The 20,234-nt window shown below is 32.3% G+C and overlaps 2 protein-coding genes across 2 annotated transcripts; both read right to left on the bottom strand.

The window, feature by feature from the left end:
* Nucleotides 1–3,812: 3,812 nt before the first annotated feature.
* On the bottom strand, nt 3,813–7,553 carry LOC126661080 (cyclin-L1-1). Its single transcript, XM_050354845.2, has 8 exons — nt 7,176–7,553; nt 7,013–7,094; nt 6,329–6,469; nt 6,027–6,196; nt 5,145–5,409; nt 4,468–4,879; nt 4,110–4,145; nt 3,813–4,002 (listed from the first exon to the last, which is right to left on the bottom strand). The coding sequence occupies exons 1-8, from the start codon at nt 7,325–7,327 to the stop codon at nt 3,932–3,934; spliced, it is 1,329 nt and encodes a 442-aa protein (XP_050210802.1). The 5' UTR covers nt 7,328–7,553; the 3' UTR covers nt 3,813–3,931.
* Nucleotides 7,554–12,953: 5,400 nt separating this feature from the next.
* LOC126661994 (uncharacterized) lies at nt 12,954–14,582 on the bottom strand. The gene is made up of 2 exons (XM_050355879.1): nt 14,528–14,582; nt 12,954–14,089 (listed from the first exon to the last, which is right to left on the bottom strand). Exons 1-2 carry the CDS (start codon nt 14,580–14,582, stop codon nt 12,954–12,956), a joined length of 1,191 nt encoding a protein of 396 aa, XP_050211836.1.
* Between the last annotated feature and the right edge of the window lie 5,652 nt (nt 14,583–20,234).

Below are 20,234 nucleotides of genomic sequence, written 5' to 3'. Positions count from 1 at the left end.
AGAAATAATTTTTCTAGTAAAAATTACAAAATACGGGGAGTTAATTTAATATATAAGAATTTAAGATTAAAAGAATTTAATTGCTTTTTTAAAATTATTATATGTTAATTTAAAAAATATTTAGGACCATCTTATATTTTCACCATCAAAAACCACCTTGACAAAAAAACCACCATCGAAACCGGAGAGTGTGTCACACTCTCTTGGATGAGAGTGGAGAGGGAGACTTTTGAGCCTATTTTAACAAGTTCAGGGTATAAGTGATATGAATTTCATACTTTAAATTTTTTTATACTTCGTGCCAAATTTAGAGGATAAGCTGATCCTTTGTTTTAAAAAAATGTAGAAAAAAACAGTTTTTGTTTTTTTTCTTCTCCTTTTTTAATCACGGTTAGTCTCTAGAATAAAGAATCATTATTTACTGTAAATACGTGTAACTTCCTTTTTGAAAAAAAGGCAAAAGATACAAAAAAAACTCTCGAGATTTCGTTAAAAATATAAATAAATCCTTTTTCTTTTTAGGCACAATTAAACCTCTAGGTTTTTAAATTGAACAAAAAAATCTTTTAATATTTTTTATTAAACAAATAACCCCTTTTGTTAGATATAGCAGTTAACGGCATCAAATGTCTTTAAGAAAAAGATTCAAAAAACGCTTAATATTTATAATATATATTTTAGTTTAATCTTTTACAAGATTTATATTAATAAACAGTTTAAATTAGAAACCCGAATGAAACTTATTAATTCCTTCTAATTAAAAAAATGACCTTCAGCCAGGAGGTCATCGCCTGTTGTAACTTAGAACAAACGAGTATGGTCTCAGATGAAAAATAGACCGGGGCAAGTCCATTCAATAAGAGAAGACCCGCACCGGCGATGTTTCTAGACCAATGGTGGGGCCGGCGGTCAGGGGCGGAACTAGGGAGGGTCGAAGAGGGTCGGCCGACCCTCCTTGCCGGAAAAAAATTAAAAAAAATAGATTTTTTAGAAATTTTTCTCGTAGGGGCGGTTTTAACTAAAAAATAACACATTTGCTCGTACTTATTATCGTTTTATTTTTTTTAAATAGCTTAACATAAAAATTTCGACCCTCCTAATTAAGAGTCCTAGTTCCGCCACTGCCGGCGGTGGTTTCCGTAAAAGGCTGACGGTTTTCAGAATAAGTTTTAATAAAAATAATGTTTTTATTATATTTTATTAATTTGATTAGATTTAATTAATTGGATTAGTTAGGTTTTAATTGATTTAAAAAAAACCAATGAATTAGAACTAATTAGGAAGATGGGGTGAAAAATGATTTTTTTTATAAATTTAAAATTGATAAATATTGTAAACATTAAGGTTAATTTTTTTCCCTGATGCAACGTTAGCAAGTTAGCAACAGATTGTTAAAATATGGATGAAATGACTTTTTTGTTCGATAAAAAAACCAAGAGGGTTTAATTGTGCTCAGGAAAAAAAAGTACTGATTTGTACTTTTAGAGAAATTTCGAGGGTTTTTTATACTTTTTTTCTTGAATAAAAGGTCAACGCGGCCTTCAAACTGGTGTCTCGAGATCAAATAAGTTTATCATAGTTTTATGGTCAATTAGGCGCAAATTTTATATTTTCCGGGTCAAATAAGTCAATTAGATCCCTATATTTATGTTTCAGGTCATTTAAGTATGTATTTGAAGTGTACATTTTTGTTGTTACTGGACGGACCTAACTTAAAAAAAAATTGGGTCTAATTGACTCAAAAAGTTAAAATGGACTAATTTGACCCAGAAAATACAATGCGTGTAATTGATCAAAAAAGTTAAAATAAACTTATTTGGTCCCGAGACACCAATTAAGGACCGTTGACCCTTTATTCCTTTCTTTTTCTCGGTAACATATTGAAAATAAAACCCTCTTTCAGGGATGGAGCCAGGGAGTTAGTAGTGGCATTATCCCCCTCAAATTTTTAATTTTTACTTTTTCATCATTTAAAAAATATTTTTTTGATGTTTTTTTACCCTTGAAGTTTTTCTTTAAAGTTTTATGCCCCTCCAACTATCTAATTTTTTTTTACCCCCTTTTAAAAATAAATCCTGACTTCGTCCTTGTCTTCTTTGCTTCAGTTGTTATTGTTAGTTATTGTTATCAGCTGGTAGTTGGCAACTGATAGCCACTCCCTCGAGTTCATAATATTTGTCGCATTTAATCTATTTTGAATAAATTAAAAAATAATATTATTTTCAGAGTAATGATTAATAGGATTAGAGCAATATTTTCTATATTAACAAAATTATGGTGCTCTCATTTAGATCCATTTCTATGTTATTAATAAAAGAGGGTGATTCCATCAAAATAAAAAATATTTCTATCATTATCAATTGTTTAATTTAACCAAACAACTTTAGTTGCATGGGTTTATTCCTGCCAAACTGAAGGTTTGATCATCCATATATGGCAGTATAGAGAGGTTTATTTACTTAAGACGACAACAACATTTATTTTGTCTCCAGTTGGAGCATCAGTATTATAGTGGTCCAGAGAAATTCAGAAATTTACCCATGCTTGAAGTTGAAGGAAATTGGAGGAAGAAAAATATTCAAATTATTAATGTCATTAATGATGACAAGTGGTGGAGTAAGTTGGACATAACAAACACATCAAATACATTGATAAAATATTCATTTGTGTAAATTTAAAAAATAACACTTTTAACGGTAGGAAAATAGCATCTCATTTTCAGAAATGTGAAGATCTTAAATGGAACCATAATCTAAATTGTCACTGTTAAAGGTTCAAAAGAGTCTAAATTCGTGATTTTGAATAAAACTGCCCACAATTTGTCAATTTTGGGTTATTTTACACCTTTGATCGTAATGTCGGATTGACGTTTGCTTAGGATATAAAATTATCCAAAACTGACAAATTTTAAGCTTTTTTTTAATCTAGAACTGTAAATTTAGACTTTTAATTTTTTATTTCAAGTTGAAGGATCGGTATAAATTGTTAGTGGTTGTAGAACCACAAAAGTAAGAATTTGGAGCCTTTTAGGCAGTCATAAATTTTAGCTGTGGTTTATTTTTTTGTTGAATGGGTAATTATTTTAGATCTAGCTTCGGTGGTTCTGGTTTTGGTTTCTATTTAAGATCTTCAAATTGAGGACTATATCTATACCATATGGCATAGGGCACACTCAACTATTTCATCAGCATCACTTTTTTTTCATTTGAACTCGAACTAAACAAACTTCTAGTGGTTCATTAAACTCGAAACGAAACAAGCTTTTAGTGGTTCATAGAATGATTCTTGTTCAAGAGTTTCTTTAACTATATAGTCATAAATATCGATACTAAAAAAATTATATATAGGCGTTTCACTGTCTAAAAAATATTAACTCTTTCTTACCCCACATCCTAAAGTAAGTTTACCTTGACTCGCATCTCGTCCATGGAAGAATTCTTATCTAGTTGAATTTTCTTATCTAGTTGATTCGATTGTTGAGGTTGAAACCTTGATCCCTCCAAGATAAAGGATCATTTCTGGCTTTTTTTTAAGAGGATTAAAGAATTCCACTCTTATCCCATGGTGTCTCGAACCATAGACTTATTCGTTTTAGGCGGGATGCTCTTACCACTTCAGCTAACCCATCTCGTCTTTCATTTTTAACTTATCTACCTCCGCAAGCACTCATATTATTTGCTTTCTCAAAGTTTGATATTGTTTTACGTTATGCCCAAACATATCACAATCAATACGCAACTATTGCTTGGAAGTGTCTATTTATAAGCATCTCAACTTGCTTGGTTAAAATGGACATTTTGAATAAGAGAGAATTGCTGGACAACCAAATTGTATCTTTTCAAACGCCTTGCAAAAAAATTCATATCCGAATAATATTTTGAGTCCAGATTTAATTGTCACAAACATTAATCAGCTACTATACAACTGGAATTTAAGCTTGCGAGTGATGTCGGTTACGATCCTTCTCCCTTGAAGAGTAAGAAGAACTGTGGTGATCCTGATCTGAGATTGCAAAACACTATCAGATCATGGAGCATGTAATCAAGGAAATAAGAATGAAAAGGAATACGAAAAGATAATCACTGCTAAAAGAAAATTGGAATATGTACCTCGCGAGGAATGATATCTCGATTTGTTTGAATGTCCTGCATTTACATGGAAGAACACAGCATGTAATTGCTATATGAGCTAGATGAAACACTATATTTGCTTCCTAATATGAATTTAAGGTTGTACAATATGTGGTCTATGTAGCACGAAAACGGAAACGTCCAACAAAAAACGCTGAAACAGAACGGTGAAACCGACATATTTTACAAGAATAAATTATAAATATAGAATTTCAAGCTGTAGAAATATTTTCGGAAATTGAAATGAAAGGCATAAACATAGGACTCGGGAAGTTCTCATGCAGCATAGTATATGGCTCGGCAGTAAGCTTACATATTAAGAGACTTGATTACTGACCTGAATCCTTTCTGTCCTTCGAACGACGACCTCGATCTTTAGCTCTCTCTCTGTCCCGCTCGCTGTCCTCTCGATCCCTTTCCCTTTCAGAATCTCTTCCTCTCTCACGATCATGACCCTTTATTCTATATCTCTCCCTGTCCCTTTCCCTCTCTCGATCCATATCTCTCTCTTTACTCCTGTCCAAATTCGACTCTGCCCTATGCTCAGACTTAGATCTTGGAATAGGCTCATCTCTCGCATCTCCATCAGCTGGCTTGGACTCATCACCACTCTTCACCGAATCCTTCAGCTTGTCAAGGGCCGCTTTAACTACTGGAGCCTTGGAACCACCAGATTCAGCATTAACCCCAATTGACCCTGTCTTGGGAGCCAGGGCGTCATTAGCCGGTGAGTTAACCTGTGGAACTTCCTGCGGAAAGAGCATAAAATGACAAACACCTTAGTACTATGTGATGGACCTAATTTCTATTTGTCAACTTTAATATAAACAAATGGTCAAGTCCTTCCAATACAGCAATACTCCATATTCTTAAAATAACAGTATTAGAAATATCATTTGCGCAACATAAATTTTGAGGGGAAAGCAACTGCCAATAATATTTAGCTAAGAGACGTAAAACATAAACAAATATCAAGTGCATCAAAATTGAAAACGTTCAACCCAAAAAAAAAACCTTTGGAGTAGTTTGACAATCTGAAGACTTGCTAGAAAAAGAAAAATCCCCATCCTTGCATACTGATAGGTATTTTGCCTTGGGAAGACTGTACAGATGAGCTAGAACTCGGCAAACTTCATCAATCCCATATTTATCTGCATCAAACGCCTTCCACCATGGTGGGTTCTCAGGAAGAGGTACGTGGAACCTACGCGCAGCAGCATATACAACCCCACAAGCCACAACTTCACTCTTGAAACGAACACATAATGCTGTACGCAAACTATAGAAAGTGGAAGTAGAATTAAAAACCAAACAAAATAGCAATTTAATAAGTCTGAGAAAAAGAGAGAGGATGTAATGACTAATAAAAAAAACCACCATAATGACCTGCAGTAAATCACATGCAACAAGAGAAAAATTCCTTCCAACATTCTAACCATCGTATTTACACAAACCACCTTTCACTAATACCTTAAACCAAATAAGTACCCTCAACCTAGATAACCTAAAGTACAACCTGGACTGTACTACCTGTCATTACATAGATGTTGAAAACTGTTTTAAAATTGCTCTACAGTAGATCATTAAATTGTTTCAGTAAATCATTATGAGGATCATCAATTTCATTAATTAGAATTTAGTTCATTCCTAAAACATTATTTTGCTTCTGGGCGTCAATATGTTGGAAAGGGCTACAATCAAATATATGTATTGTTGTATTAATGTTTCTAACATTTTTAAGTCATGCTCATCTCTACAGATAGTATACTAAATTCCTGAGTTCTCTATCCACAGACTGACAAATGAGAGGATAAAGACCATGCCAAATGACAAACAACTGGCAGAAAAAGTAAAGCACTAAATATGCAAATGTAATTTGATAGTGATATCATGCACCTATCATTTGCAAGATTCCAAGCTTCTTGTCTCAGTTCTGGAGGCGTTTCAAGGGTGGCCAAATAGTTTGAAATAAACTTGTGAGGATGCTCAACGTGACAAATGAAACCCATCTCTTTCAATATGTGCCTTTCCGTTTTGCTCAATTCAACCTTCAACTCCGCAAATTTCTGTTCAAGAAAAGAAATAGGAAACACTTTGAGTGCGAAAACCCTAGGAAGACTAGAAGAACCTGGTTAGAATTGAAAGGAAGTAAACAAAAATCACATGAAATGTACCATCCCTAAAAACCATATTCTAACCTTTGAATTCAGGTCCAAAAATTCAATCGGTAAATTCTCCCTCCTGCATTCCATTCTGTGAAAAACAATGATGACCTGCCGTGATTTCCTCGGGTTTTCCTCAAGTTTACATGCAAGCCAAACACAACTAGCTGCAACTTTCTGCGAAATACATAATCACACCTTAACAAACCACTAGATAAAACAGAACGATTAACTACATTTTATACTGTCTGCACTTCACTCTAACTTAAAAGACAAGCTTATTCTTAGCTATAATTTTCAAGAAGCCTTGTTGGGGGTAAATCATGCGAGAGAGTTCAATCAAACTGAATCTTACAGCATACATGATTTTAGTTCTTATTCAAATTTAGCCGAATTCTTGCATTGTTAGAGTTTCCAAAATAACAACTTAACACAAATCATAAAATATCAATTCAAAATCAATCAAACTCGGTACAAATGCAACTTCTCGTGATCAGTGGCCGACCCAAGAATTTTTTTATAAGACGAGCAAGATTGTACTGAAAGTCTGTAAGCTGGGAAAAATTGCAAAATTTATGCGCAATGCAGGCGGAAAAACTATAGTATTAAATTCTATATTAATATTTTTTTCAAAAATTCAAAAGTAATAAAGTTTACAACTGTCCATCATCAGCTCTTCCCAGGTCCGCCCCTGCTTATGATTATAAAAGGAATACTAACCTTCACATTGAATCGTGCAAATGATTTCTTGCAATAAAAACGATGAAATAAAACTTGACCAGTAGCCATCACAGCTTGAGGCCTGCAAAACAGAACAAAAACCAAAATGAAACTTGAAACAAACCCTAATAAAAGATTATTAAAGCTAAAAAAAAATACATACAATTTAAGTAAAATTCCACTTTCTTGAATCAAATCACAGCCGTAGATTCGCAGGGTAGTTTCAGTAGCTTCATCAATTCCATCTTTTCTCGACGGAGAATTCTGCAATTGCTCGTCCGTTAAGTAAAAATTGTCGATTGCAGTGTAAATCATCTTCAGAATATCGGATTTTTTTATTTTAGGGTTAGTATAATCAAAGGATTTGCTGAGATCGTTTTTTAATCAAGCATGAGGGAATTAACAACCAGCTGCCGAATGCTGGGCTAACGCCGTCAAGTGACTGCCGTGGCGGCGGAGCTTCGTCGCTGTTCGGCGCGAAGAAATAGTGGAGTTCGAAAAAGAAGGCAAATGTGCAATCCGACTCCAAATGGTTAATCTAAATTTCTACCTTAATAAATTATTATTGCTTTAAATATTTAAATTTCATACTTAACTATGCATTTACATCCAATAATTAATTTAAACTGTAATTAAATTTAAATTTAAATTCTAGATTATATTTTCTATATACGGCTTCAAATAAATTAAATAATTAATTAGATAATCAAAATTTATAAAGATCTGTATATACTAAAAAATATTAATAATATGAGATAATAGATAAATAATGATATTTAAATATTATACAAAAAATCAAAAATTATCAGTGTTTTGTAATTGCATTAAGACCTATAAATTTAGGAAAACTTCAAAAAAAAGTCCAAAAAACGGGAAAAAAATTACAAAAATACATTCTTCTCAAAAAGTTTATATTTCATGCTTAAGAGTTTACAAAAATACGAAATAACTTTTCACTTTTTACGTACTGTATCAAAATGTATTATCAAATATGTATCAAATATATAATCAAACATGTATCAAAAATGTATGTTTTTATAGTAAAAAAAGTACGTAAATTATATAAAGTTTTTGATCTTGAGATACAGTTGAATTTCTTTGACTAAGTACGTCAAAAATTAAGTGGTTTTTAGGGTAGTTTTGCTAGTATCTCATAAGTTTATATGTTTTTATGGATATTTTGGGCCTCTTTGTTTCAGCTGTTTCTTATAACTGGTAGCTGTTGGTGATAGTTGTTAATTGTTGGCTAATAGCTGATAGATTATACGTGTTTGGTGAAATTTAATTAGATATACGTGTTTGGTGAAATGATCGTAAAGGGCATAATTTTTATTTTTATTTGATAAATATAAATATATTATATTATATAATATTAAATAAAAATATTAATAATTATTTTTTTATAAGAAGCACCATTTAGTTAAACTTTTTAAATATTTGTTTTTTGATAAATTTATAATTTATTTTAAAAAATTATTAAATTATAGTTGTTTTAATATAAACAATACAATTGTATATAATTTATAAATGATTAGAGTATATAAAAATAATATATACAATCTTATATATTAAAAAACAATATATTCTAGTATAAATAATTTGTCTAAATAATTAAAAATGTTAAAATAGCTATCAGCTGTTGGAAAAAATTTCAAAATTGAGTTTTTCCAACAAAAGTAGTTGGAGGTTCAAAAATCTGTAAAAAAACTCTTAAAAACACCTCACAAAACGCTTTAGTGAAATTTTTTGAAAAGTAAAAGCTAAAAGTTTCACCGAAAAGCTGAATGAAACACCATCTTTGTTTGGACAGCAAAAAAAGTGGTAAAGAATTAAGCATTCTATGACGATTTTTAGAAGAAAAAAAATGTTTCGATGACGAGTTGTGTATCTATTTGAAAACTTTTGTAGAACTAGATTGGTGCATAATAAGAAAATTTGAGAGCGTGAATTATAACTGTCATGAATAACTTGTGAAATTTTAACAGTATTGTTATTGGACTAATTCTCAAACTTTAGAAATTTATAGGTAAATTTATTGGGTAATTGATTCTGCGTACTTTACTAAAGTTTCAAAATGGTTACCCAACTAAAATTCATCACAAAATGGTTACCCAACTCAACATCGATGGACTTCCGGTGGTTCCTAAATGAAATCCGGTGAGTTATGTCCCACGTGGTAGCCGGATGCTGACTCACTCCATCTGGCTTTTGCCATGTCAATCTAATCACTTACACATCTCCACATCACCATATCATGTCACTTCCCTCCAACCCACTTTATTGCTCATTTATTTCTCCCAATTCCCTACACACTCAATCCCTAATCCATTAAATCTGCAAACCTTAAAAATCCAATTCATAATCCCCCAAAATCCCAAACCCCTTTGTAATCGGAAACCCTTTTTAGAATCCCTTTACTAAACCTAACCTTTTCATCCCGAAATCCATTAAATTCCCAAATCGCAAATCCCTAATCGATGGAGGATGGATTATATCTTCCTAACTGTAGATGTGGTGAGGTAGCAATTTTGCGAACTTCGTGGACCGAATCCAACCCAGATAGAAGATTTTTCGGTTGCAACAGATTTGAGGTAATTTAGTTTGGATTGTTGTCTTGTTTCTTCTTGCTGAATATGGTTCAATTTAGTAATTTTTTTTGCTGAGCTGCTGTCGATTTTGATGGTAGAATGGGGGAGGAGGATGTGATTTCTTCAAGTGGTTTGATCCTCCAATGCCGGTTAGAGTTCGTATGGGACTGTTGCGAAAAGGGGAAACCAGTTGTCGCAGGTGTGAGCAGAATATTAAGGAACATAAGCCTAGCAAGATATCATGGATTCAGCTGCTGTTTATTTTTGTAATTGGGATTGTAGTTGGAAGACTAAGTTATTGATAGTTAGTAATGGTTTGCAGTGTTAGTAATGGTTTGTAATGGGTTGCAGTGGTTGAATTGTAATGCTTTTAGTAGTTAGTAATGCTTGAATTATAACGGTTTGTAATGGTTGAATTTCAATGGTTTGTAATTGTTGACTACTAATGGTTAAATTATAACTGTTTTTGATGTTGGTGTGCAATGGTTTACGCTTGGTTTTTAATGCCTTATATGGCTGAATTTGAATGTTTTATGATGCTTGGTAGTAATGCCCCATATGATTGAATTTGAATGGTGTATAATGCCTCATATGGCCTCTACTTTGGATGGTGTATAATGTTGGTCTGCAATGGTGTATAATGCTGGTTTGCAATGGTTTAGGTTGGTTTGTAATGGTTGAGAAGGTTGGGTTGTAGTGGTTTATAATTTTTTATGTCTCCACTTGAAGATAGAATATAATAAGTAGACCTAAAAAACAACAAGCAAAAGTACATTGAAATAGTTGAAATAACACAATATTATAAAAAGATTCTTACTTACAAATTATATGCTCTCTGCATGCTAAAGCCAAATAAAAAGGAGAGCATCTAATGCAACCAAAAGAGTTGGTCCTACATTTACTCATATCAAAACAAAAAGCACAACAAACAAGGCTGGCAACACAGTCAAAATGGTCCCAAAATTAATAATGGCCTCTACCACCATATCTATGAGTAAATGTACAAAAACAAAAGTAGAAGATAATATCCTCATTTTCCTGTTGGGATCCAGATCTTCCTCTTCTTATCCTCTCGTTCTTTCCCCTCCTTCACTACTTCCTTTCCCTTGAGTTTTGCTCTTGGTCCACTGGCTGCTGCTGTTGCAACCTTCTCCTTCAGTTTTGCTGCTGGTCTCTCTGCTGCAGTTGCCTGTGTTCCTCCATTTATAAATAACCTCCTTGCTGTTAGCTTAGTTCTGGCATTTTTTGGTTTGGGTAGACCATGGTCCAGATCTCCCACATCCCTAAGCTGAGATAAGTTCTTCATCTTCATTTGTAAAGGATCATCCTCTGGTGTTAATACCTGCATACATAACTCACAAATCACCACAAACATTCAAGAAAACTTACAAATTACATATGTTAAATAGAAAACCCCTTTTTATTGAAGAAACCTTACTTGTGACACAAGGCCTTCATGCTGTGATATTATATCAGGCAGTTGTTGTTCAAAGGGAGGTTCCTGTGCAGGTCTAGGAGATGCAGGCAATAGGGGTGATAGTGGCACTTCATTTGCTGGAGATGCAGGCAGTGCAGGTGACAATGGCACCCCATTTTGAGAAGCTGGGATTGCAGGTGACAGTGGCACTTCATTATCAGTTGGTCCAGTTGTTGGTGCTTCAGTTGCTCTTGCTGCAGGTGCATTAGGGTACCTGCTGGTTCCCTGCATTGAACAATTATTACATACATGTTCTATAAAAACTAACAAAATTTATTAATTTTTTATCTTACATCAGGCATCCACTGAACTGTAGTAGGAGGTCCAAGATTTTGACTTCTGCATCCTCTTGCTGGTCCAAGATTCTGGCCTCTAGGTCCTCTTGCTGGTGCAGGATTCTGGCCTCTAGGTCCTCTTGCTGGTGCAGGATTCTGACCTCTAGGTCCTCTTGCTGGACCAGGATTCTGACTTCTAGCTCCTCTAGAAGTCCCATGTTCATTTGTTGCTGATCTACTGCAACCTCTCCTGTTATGACCTTTTGTTCCACATTTGGTACAAGTCATTACACGCCCCCTTCTTGAAATCCTTGTTGCTTCTAACTCCTCTCCTTCTCTTCTAGGACCTTGTCTTCCACCTTGAAGTTCATCTGCTTCTTTCCTCCTCAATACTGCTCTCCTTCCTCTATTCAAGTTAACAGGTTCTGGAGGTATGATTCTTGGGAGATCACTCTTAGGCCACATCTCTTTTCCATTTGTGGGGTTCAGTAAGTGACTGTATATTCTCATAAATGTTTCTACTTTGTAGCATTCATGCAGGTATTTTTCTGGGTTGTCATTGTTGATGTTCATTGCTGAAATTGCATGGTGGCAAGGTATTCCAGTTAATTGCCACCTTCTGCACTCACAGGTTTGCTGTCTCTTATCAACAACAAACTGACCATCATTCCTTACAACCTGATATTTAGACCCCCCAGACCAGTCTGCTTTGTAGTACCAACTGATTTTCTTTGCTTTCTCTAATTTTTTTAGGATCTTTGGACAAAATTCCTCAACTGATCTCATCATTATAGTCCTTTTCTTCTGGATTCTTTTCATTAACATAGTCCTAATAATTTCATTCATTGTTATATATCCTTTACTCCTAGCATCTAGAATGAAGCTGTTGAAACACTCACAAAGGTTATTTAACAACATATCACATTTAAAATCCTCTGAGAAAGCAGACCTAGTCCAGTGAGTTGTACCAATGGCAGCTAGATAGGTATGAGCACTTGATGACATCTCATCTAACACTATCATCTCAGCCTTATATTTTACCTCATAACTAGCCCTAGCACATCTCCATAATGCATCCTTTAGGGCCTTTCCCTTGAACCTAGTTCTATAGTTTGTTAGGATATGCCTAACACAAAATCTATGTTCAGCATTTGGAAATAAAGTTTCCACAGCAGGAATTAGACCCTAATTGACCAAACAAGCAAATACAAACACCAACAGTTATAATCAGCTAGCAAACCATATCAAATGCAAAACATAAAATAATTTAAAGCAGTTAGAAATAATACCTTCTGTCTATCACTCATAAATGCCCAATTGGAGCTGTTGTATATCTCCAGATCTTCTCCAAGCAACTGCAGGAACCACATCCAGTTTTCTTTTGTTTCCCCATCTACAATAGCCCATGCAATAGGATAGATGCAGTCATTTGTATCTATCCCCAACGCAGTTAGAAGTTGACCTCCAAAAAGTCCCTTAAGCCAGCAGCCATCAACACAAATTACTCTTCTGCAACCAGCTCTAAACTCATCTCTCAATGGTGCCAGGCATATATACATGCACCTAAAAACCCCATTCTCCTGCTTGAACATTATTGTTGATCAAGGGTGTGTCCTAATGAGCTCAAGTCTATAGTCATGCAGCAGACTAATCTGCTCTGTCTCATCTCCATTAATGATACCTAAAGCTCTCTTCTTGGCTCTATAGGCAATTGTCTTTGATATCTCTATCTTCTGGTTTGTCCTAACTGCTTGCATTATACCCTCTAGCTTCCAGGTTGGGTCTGACCTAAACTGCTCTAGGTATTCCTTTGACACCCACTTTGTGTTGACATGTCTTATGCTATGCTCCCTAGGACATGAATGGGTCAGAATTCCAGTTTTGATCTGGACAGTTGAATTGTCCTTGCTCATCAAAGAAGCCCACATGAAGAAAGGGCAGCTTTTCTTGCAAATGGCTTTGCATCTCCTCTTATTGTTTGGCTTGAAGTTGATAACATATCTGTTTTTAATGACATAGTTTCTACATGCCTCTTTGAACTGTTGGAAACTACTGAACATCATCCCTACTTCAAACTGAGGATCATTGATGTTATCTTCATCAAAGTCTGGAAACCTAGGCCTGGATAACCCTTCATTGTCACTATCAGAGCCTGACAGTAACTGCTCTGACCCTGCATAATCAGATGAAGGGCAGTCTAATGGTTGATCTGCTTCAGACTCCACAGCCTCACCATTCTCTGCAGCAGCTTCAGACTCTACAGCCTCATCATCTACCACAGCATCAGGTTGTTCCTCATGGAAAGACTCGGATTCTAATGATACAATGTCATCATTTTCCATATCTTCATCACCACCAAACGAGTAGTCTGAATCATACACATCACTGTCATCGGCATCCACAATTTCTGGTTCATTGACATTCACATTGGTATTCACAGGAGTCGAGAGCCTAGCCTCTACTATCACCACCCTAGAAGGACCCACAACTTCAGCCATGTTAAGAACATCAATGTCTGATGCCAACTCTCTTAGGAAGCCATGAGTAGGACTTGTCCAAAAATACTTATACTCCCCAACTTCTAATCCTAAGGCTTTACCCATTTTCTCAATTTCAATCTTAGATATTGTATCTGCAGAACACCAATCTATGTAGCCTAATAGTCTATTCTCAAGTTCCCCATTGCCATTCATATATGCTTTGAAATATCTAATCGAGAAAAACTCAAATATAGGCGCTGCAATTACAACACAAAAGCATACTACCAGTTTTAATCATCAATTCATACATAACCACAATCTCAGAAACAACATAACTTTAATTAAACAAGCCACTCAATCAAAGCCAGTCGAAATTACCCCCAAATTATCCCCAATTTCAAACTTATAAACCCAAATTTTATAAAAAAAAAAACCTATTTCAAACATAACCCTAAATTTGATAAACAATGTCAATGAAAATTACACCAATTTCAAACATACAAAAGCATAATGAAAACCCAACACAGTGCCATTATTCTCAATTTAAATTTGAGCCCTAATGTTAAACTTATAAAACCCTAATTTTATAAATAACCCCAAATTCAAACATAACCCTAAAATTGTTTACAACTCTAATTACAATCAATGTAACATTGAAAAACACAGATAACGAGTTTCAGAGATGTATAACTTACAAAATAGAGGCCCGTCATGAAGGTCGAACCGTTCAGTCCACACACCCAAGGACATCGTGTGACAGCTTGATCTTCGTAAAGCTTCAGCAGTAACCCAGCTTCGTTTTATCTTCCAGTTTGATCGATTGTTTTAGGTTTTGCGTTTTTAGGGAATTCAGTAAGTGATCTGAAAGAGGAAAAGTTTTTGATTTTGAGTTTAGGGATTTTAGTAACAATTGATGGAGTGTTTAGGGGATTGTGTGTTTAGTGTATCGAGGGGAAAATAAATGAGGGATTCAGTTTTTGAGAGGGAAATGATGTGGCATAGTGATGTGGAGATGTGTAAGTGAAGACATTGACATGGCAAAGATCAGATGGAGTGAGTCAGCATCCGGCTACCACGTGGGACAAAACTCACCGGATTTCATTTAGGAACCACCGGAAGTCCATCGATGTTGAGTTGGGTAACCATTTTGTGATGAATTTTAGTTGGGTAACCATTTTGAAACTTTAGTAAAGTACAGTAACCGGCAGAATCAATTACCCTAAATTTATTAAATTGAGTAGCTCGGTAAAACTCTATGAGAAAATTAGGATTTGATAGCCTTAGGGCATCTCCAACCAACTCTAAAAAAGAATTGGGTCCAGTCATTTAGAGTTGGGCAACTCCAACCCAACTCCAAAAATCAACTTTTTTTTAGAACAGTAAACTCTACATGTAGAGTTTCACTATTTGAAACTCGATAAAGACTAATTTGTATTTTTTTATTTTTACAAATTACTTGTTTAATCCATTAGTTTTAATTTATACAATTATGTCCTTTGATAAAATAGTATATTTAAATATTATAATTTATTTTTTTATTATAATATTTTATTACGACTTTTAATAAAACTAAATAATTAATTAAATAATAAAAAACCACATATACTATAAATTAATAATATATAAAATCAACAAAAAAATATTTTAATAAAAAATACAAAAAAATTATAAAAATAACAAAAATAAAAATAAAAATTAACAATATTACTACTACTACTAATAATAATAAAATTATATGTTTTACTATTGATAAAATTATATGTTTCTAATTGTTGGATGAATATGTAAAAGAAATTCAATTTGAGTTAAATTGTTAAAATAATAAAATAATGTAGTTTTAAAATATTGTTTTAAAGTTAGAGATAGAGTTTGTGGTCGGAGAATAACTTATTTAGAGTTAGAGATAGAGTTTGTGATTGAAGAGAAATTTACTCTATCTCTAAAATATAGAGTTTTAAATTTAGAGTGGGTTGCAGATGGCTTTAGAAGTTTATTCCGTTTTAAAGATCAAAAAGACATTTTTGTCACTTTTTTTAACATTATATATAATCTTAATTTTTTATACGAAATCCTTAACAAACTTATGCACTAAATTGCAGAATATTTTGTTAAAATTCATCAAATTATATTAAATCGAATATGAAACACTTACATTTATAAGAAATTTAAAAAAATTAAGATTAAACCCGATAACTTGACATGGAACAGGCTATTACGCTACATACATTGTTTGATTCGCAAATTTACTTACGAAAACAAAAACTAAATTATCAATTGTTTCGCCAATTAAGTGAAATCCCCGATCAAACTTTTTCAATGTCCGTGAACTGATTTATGATATTAGAAACTACAACCATAATATCTGAATCAACCACCACCCGACAAACCCTTTAAAAGAAAGGACAAAAAACTTTAAAAAAAAAAACAAAACTTTCATAAATAAGAAAGGACAACAAACATTTCACATTAAAATAACAATAAATTATAAAAAAATAACAATAAAAAACTATTATAACTCATAAACGATTTTATCTTTATTATTGAAAGGCTAAATGTACATATTGGACCCTCATGTTTGGTTCGGTTTTAAATTTGGACCATAATAATTTTTTTCGATATATATACTTAACGTTGTAAAAAAATCACATTGGACCCTCCTTACTTAAAATGTAACATGTTCGTTAGTGACTGGCGAATTTAGCACTAACGTATTAGGTTCGATGGTTTACATTGGTCAATCACTAATGGACACGTGGCATTTTAGGTTTTGAGAGTCCGATGTGAAATTTCTTTTATAACAGCAAGTATCTCCATCAAAAAAAAGTTCATTAGAGTCCAGATTCAAAACCGAACCAAACGTGAGGGTCCAACATGTATATTTGGCCTTGTTGAAAGGTTTTTATTCTATCTTTGATTCTTCACTTGCGATAAACTAAATTTGATATGCGCTTCGTCGAGAAATTTTTATCCATCAAAAATAAAAAATAAAAAAATAGTTATTTATTAAAATTTATGAAATTAAAGTAATATATAAAAAGAGATGGCTACCTCTAACGGTAAAATTAAACCATTAATAGCAGTAAAAGAAGAAATAATAAATAAAACATAACCGGATGGAGTTTTTTTCTAGAGTAAAATGGAAAGACTAAAATAATGTATGTAATTGAATAGTCACTCTATGTCATAAATAAAGGAGGGAAGAAATTTTAACAAGCGATTATTTTTCAGATATCCGTTTTTGGCAAAATATTTACACTATTTTGGTCCATCTTTCTCTTATTTCCTACACTATCTATTTCTTTAACTTACTTACCAAAAATACACTATATAAAGAACCCTTATCTTATTTTAAATTAAATTTTTACACGACCAATCTTTTTTCTCTCTTTTCTCTCTCAAAATTCTCTCTTCTTTTCTTCTTCTTTTCTTCTTTTTTTTCATTTGATTTTCAGTTTGTCTCCTCCGATTACTTTTTCGTTCGTCTTTTCCGTTCATCTTTCCTGTCGCGCTTCCCTTCGTCTACTTCCAATGGATTTCTCGTCGTCTCCGGTCGTTTTTCCGTTCGTCTTTTCCATTCGCGCTAGTTCGTTCGTCTCTTCCGTTCGCGTTATGGATTTCTCGACTCGTTTTTAGATTTGTGTAATTTTTTAGATTTTTTGTAATAATATAAACATTTTGTAAATAAATTATTGTAGATATATAATTTTTTGTTTATAAAATTGTTTTATTATTCATATAATTATTTATTTTGTCTTTTCTTATTCATAGATTTGTTTATTGCAACTGATTTTGTAAAGAACAAATTGATTTATGGTGCATTTGTACTAATATTATAATATATTTACGTTTTAGTGTATTTTTGGTGGATTTATAGTGTATTCCTGCCGTTTTTAGTATATCTATGGTGCATTTACAATGTTTATGGTGTATTTGCAGTGTTTATGGTGTATTTTGCAGTGTTTCATGGTATAGACCATAAAAAAACACTACAAAATGTCATAAATACACTATAAATATACTATATATACACTAATCTTACATTATATATACACTAATCTTACACTATAAAAACACTATTGTTACACTATAAAAAAATTCCAGGAAAAAAATCTATAAAAAAATAAATTATTAAAAACTGAAAAATAAGGTTGTGCAATCGGTCAGTTCGGTCGTCCGAACCGAAAATCTGAAAACCAAAATTGGAAACAAAAAAAGGTATTTGTGAAATTAAAAAAAAAAAGGTATTTTTCGTAAATAAAAAAAGTCAGAAAAGAAAATCAAAAACTTGATAGGTAAAAGTGTAAATAAATTATTAAAACATGTATTTCAGGAAAGTACCGCTTTAATAAGACAATATATATATATATATATATATATATATATATATATAATCAGAAAATAAGATTTTAGATCACTACTCACTAATCAGCCCAAAGTTACTAATCCAAATAAAGAACAATATATTCTATCAATCAGCTGCCAGTTATTTGAAGATTTGCACTAAATTCTTCAACTAAATTATCAGAAAATGAGTTAAGAACTTATAATGATATTTCCAGCAGTGTTTTAAAAACGGAACCAGTATTAAGTCGGTGAAGCTACCGGTTTTTGGTTTAATCAGTTCAACTTATTCAATGGCCGGTTCAATCGATTCAATGGATTTTTTTTAAAAATATGGAATTAGCGACATATTTTAAGTATTTAGCAACAAATATTTTCGTCGTTAATTTTCATTGTCTTCAATAGTGGTACACCGGTTTGATCACCATTTTGACTGTCGTTTCAATACAATTCTTTCAGTTCAATCTACTCCAATCTGGTTTAATGGGATTTTTTTTTTGCAGTTTTGGAATCTGACCTCTGGCCAGATCCCGATTTAACTAGTTTAACTGGTCAATCCGGTCTGTTTTTTAAAATACTATTTATACGGACTTATTCAGTTCTTAAACATCGAACAAGTCTCCTATTTATCTATTTATGTTTGAATTTTCTTAATTTGCTTAAATTGCTTGTTTTTGATATTCCACGAAGGCTCATGATGCTCCATTGCAAATTCCATATGATGCATGTAACGTTGTTTCAGAACTAAGTTGTTGTGCTTAGCAACAATATTAGTGATGCTTTGTTCAAATATAGCTCTTAGCATTGCTTCAAAATCAATTACAGTCGACCCTCTAATAATTAATATTCTATAAATTAATAATTCTAATAATTAATAGAAAATTGAGAGAACCAACTTCGTTCCACGTCGGATAATTAATAATTCTATTATTTAATAATTAATAAAATTTAAAATATATTCTACATGAATATTAATTATTAGAGAGATTTTTTAAAAGAAATATATAACAATTGATGATTTATTTGAGGCAATACTAACCTTAATTCATAAAGTGGAAGTTAAAATACCATCAAATTATGACTTTCTTATTCTTTGAAATTTTTTAAAAGAAGCTATTAAATAAACAAATTAAAGTAAGTAAAATATCTCTAGTATAAAACATATTAAAAATGATTTTACTTTATGAATACAACTTCTTAATAATTATTTTTTAGTTTGATATCAATTGATATTTCTTAAATTGAATATAAAATCATTTCTTTTAAATTGAGTGATTGCAAAGTGTATTTTGTTAGTTTTTTTTATAATATAATATTAATAATAGGTCTATTAATGTAGATGCTTTAAAATATCTTTTATAATTTTTTTATACAAGTTCAATAAATTAATAATTCTAATAATTAATAAATCTTTGATCCACCATGTGTATTAATTATCAGAGGGTCGACTGTATGATATTCATAAGAAACGCTTAGCTCTATGTCGGTATAGTCTAAATGCAAGACTGATATAGAACAAAGGTGACAAACCCTGGACTCTTCAATCTTAAAGATATGCTTTCTAACTTTGGTGGTCTTTTTCTCATTTGAAAAGGTTTAAAGGATTTTACATCTCACATGGCTATGTTTAGTTCATGAAATTAAATAGTTATTCTTTACTTTTTTAAAAGAAGTATTTATTTTATAATTATAGAATAACAGTTCCATGAAATTACTATTCCATGAACCAAGACAGGGAATAAATATTCTATATGAAGTAACCATTTTATTTCGGACATATTCCATAAATCAAATATAGCCCTTATGGTAAAGTCAAGACATATTAGTCTTTTGTGTGGATTCTTATCATTTGAGTTAATCCAAGACCTTTGGAGTTTAAATTGCCAAATGAAATTTTATAAAAGATTAAAATCAATTTTTTTAAATTGTAAAGATTTTATTGCTTTAAAAGTTACAAACTTTTGCATGAACTTTTAGTTTTGACGATTCAAAACACCGAGTAATTTTCCGTCAAAAAAATGGTGATGTGGACATTGGAACAATGTTTATTCTAATGTCCAC

Source organism: Mercurialis annua, linkage group LG8 (genome assembly GCF_937616625.2).
Source record: "Mercurialis annua linkage group LG8, ddMerAnnu1.2, whole genome shotgun sequence".
Classification (NCBI taxonomy): Eukaryota; Viridiplantae; Streptophyta; class Magnoliopsida; order Malpighiales; family Euphorbiaceae; genus Mercurialis; species Mercurialis annua.
This window is presented reverse-complemented; position numbering and strand designations above follow the sequence as displayed.

What these genes read in the sequence shown, in the direction of transcription:
- LOC126661080 (XM_050354845.2), bottom strand. Translation starts at nt 7,327, where the DNA reads ATGATTTACACTGCAATCGACAATTTTTACTTAACGGACGAGCAATTG. An exon ending in AGTGGAATTTTACTTAAATT is followed by an intron (nt 7,095 to 7,175) that starts GTATGTATTTTT and finishes TCTGTTTTGCAG; the next exon opens with GCCTCAAGCTGTGATGGCTA. An exon ending in GAGATATCATTCCTCGCGAG is followed by an intron (nt 4,003 to 4,109) that starts GTACATATTCCA and finishes TTGCAATCTCAG; the next exon opens with ATCAGGATCACCACAGTTCT.
- LOC126661994 (XM_050355879.1), bottom strand. Translation starts at nt 14,582, where the DNA reads ATGTCCTTGGGTGTGTGGACTGAACGGTTCGACCTTCATGACGGGCCT. An exon ending in TCATGACGGGCCTCTATTTT is followed by an intron (nt 14,090 to 14,527) that starts GTAAGTTATACA and finishes TTGTAATTGCAG; the next exon opens with CGCCTATATTTGAGTTTTTC.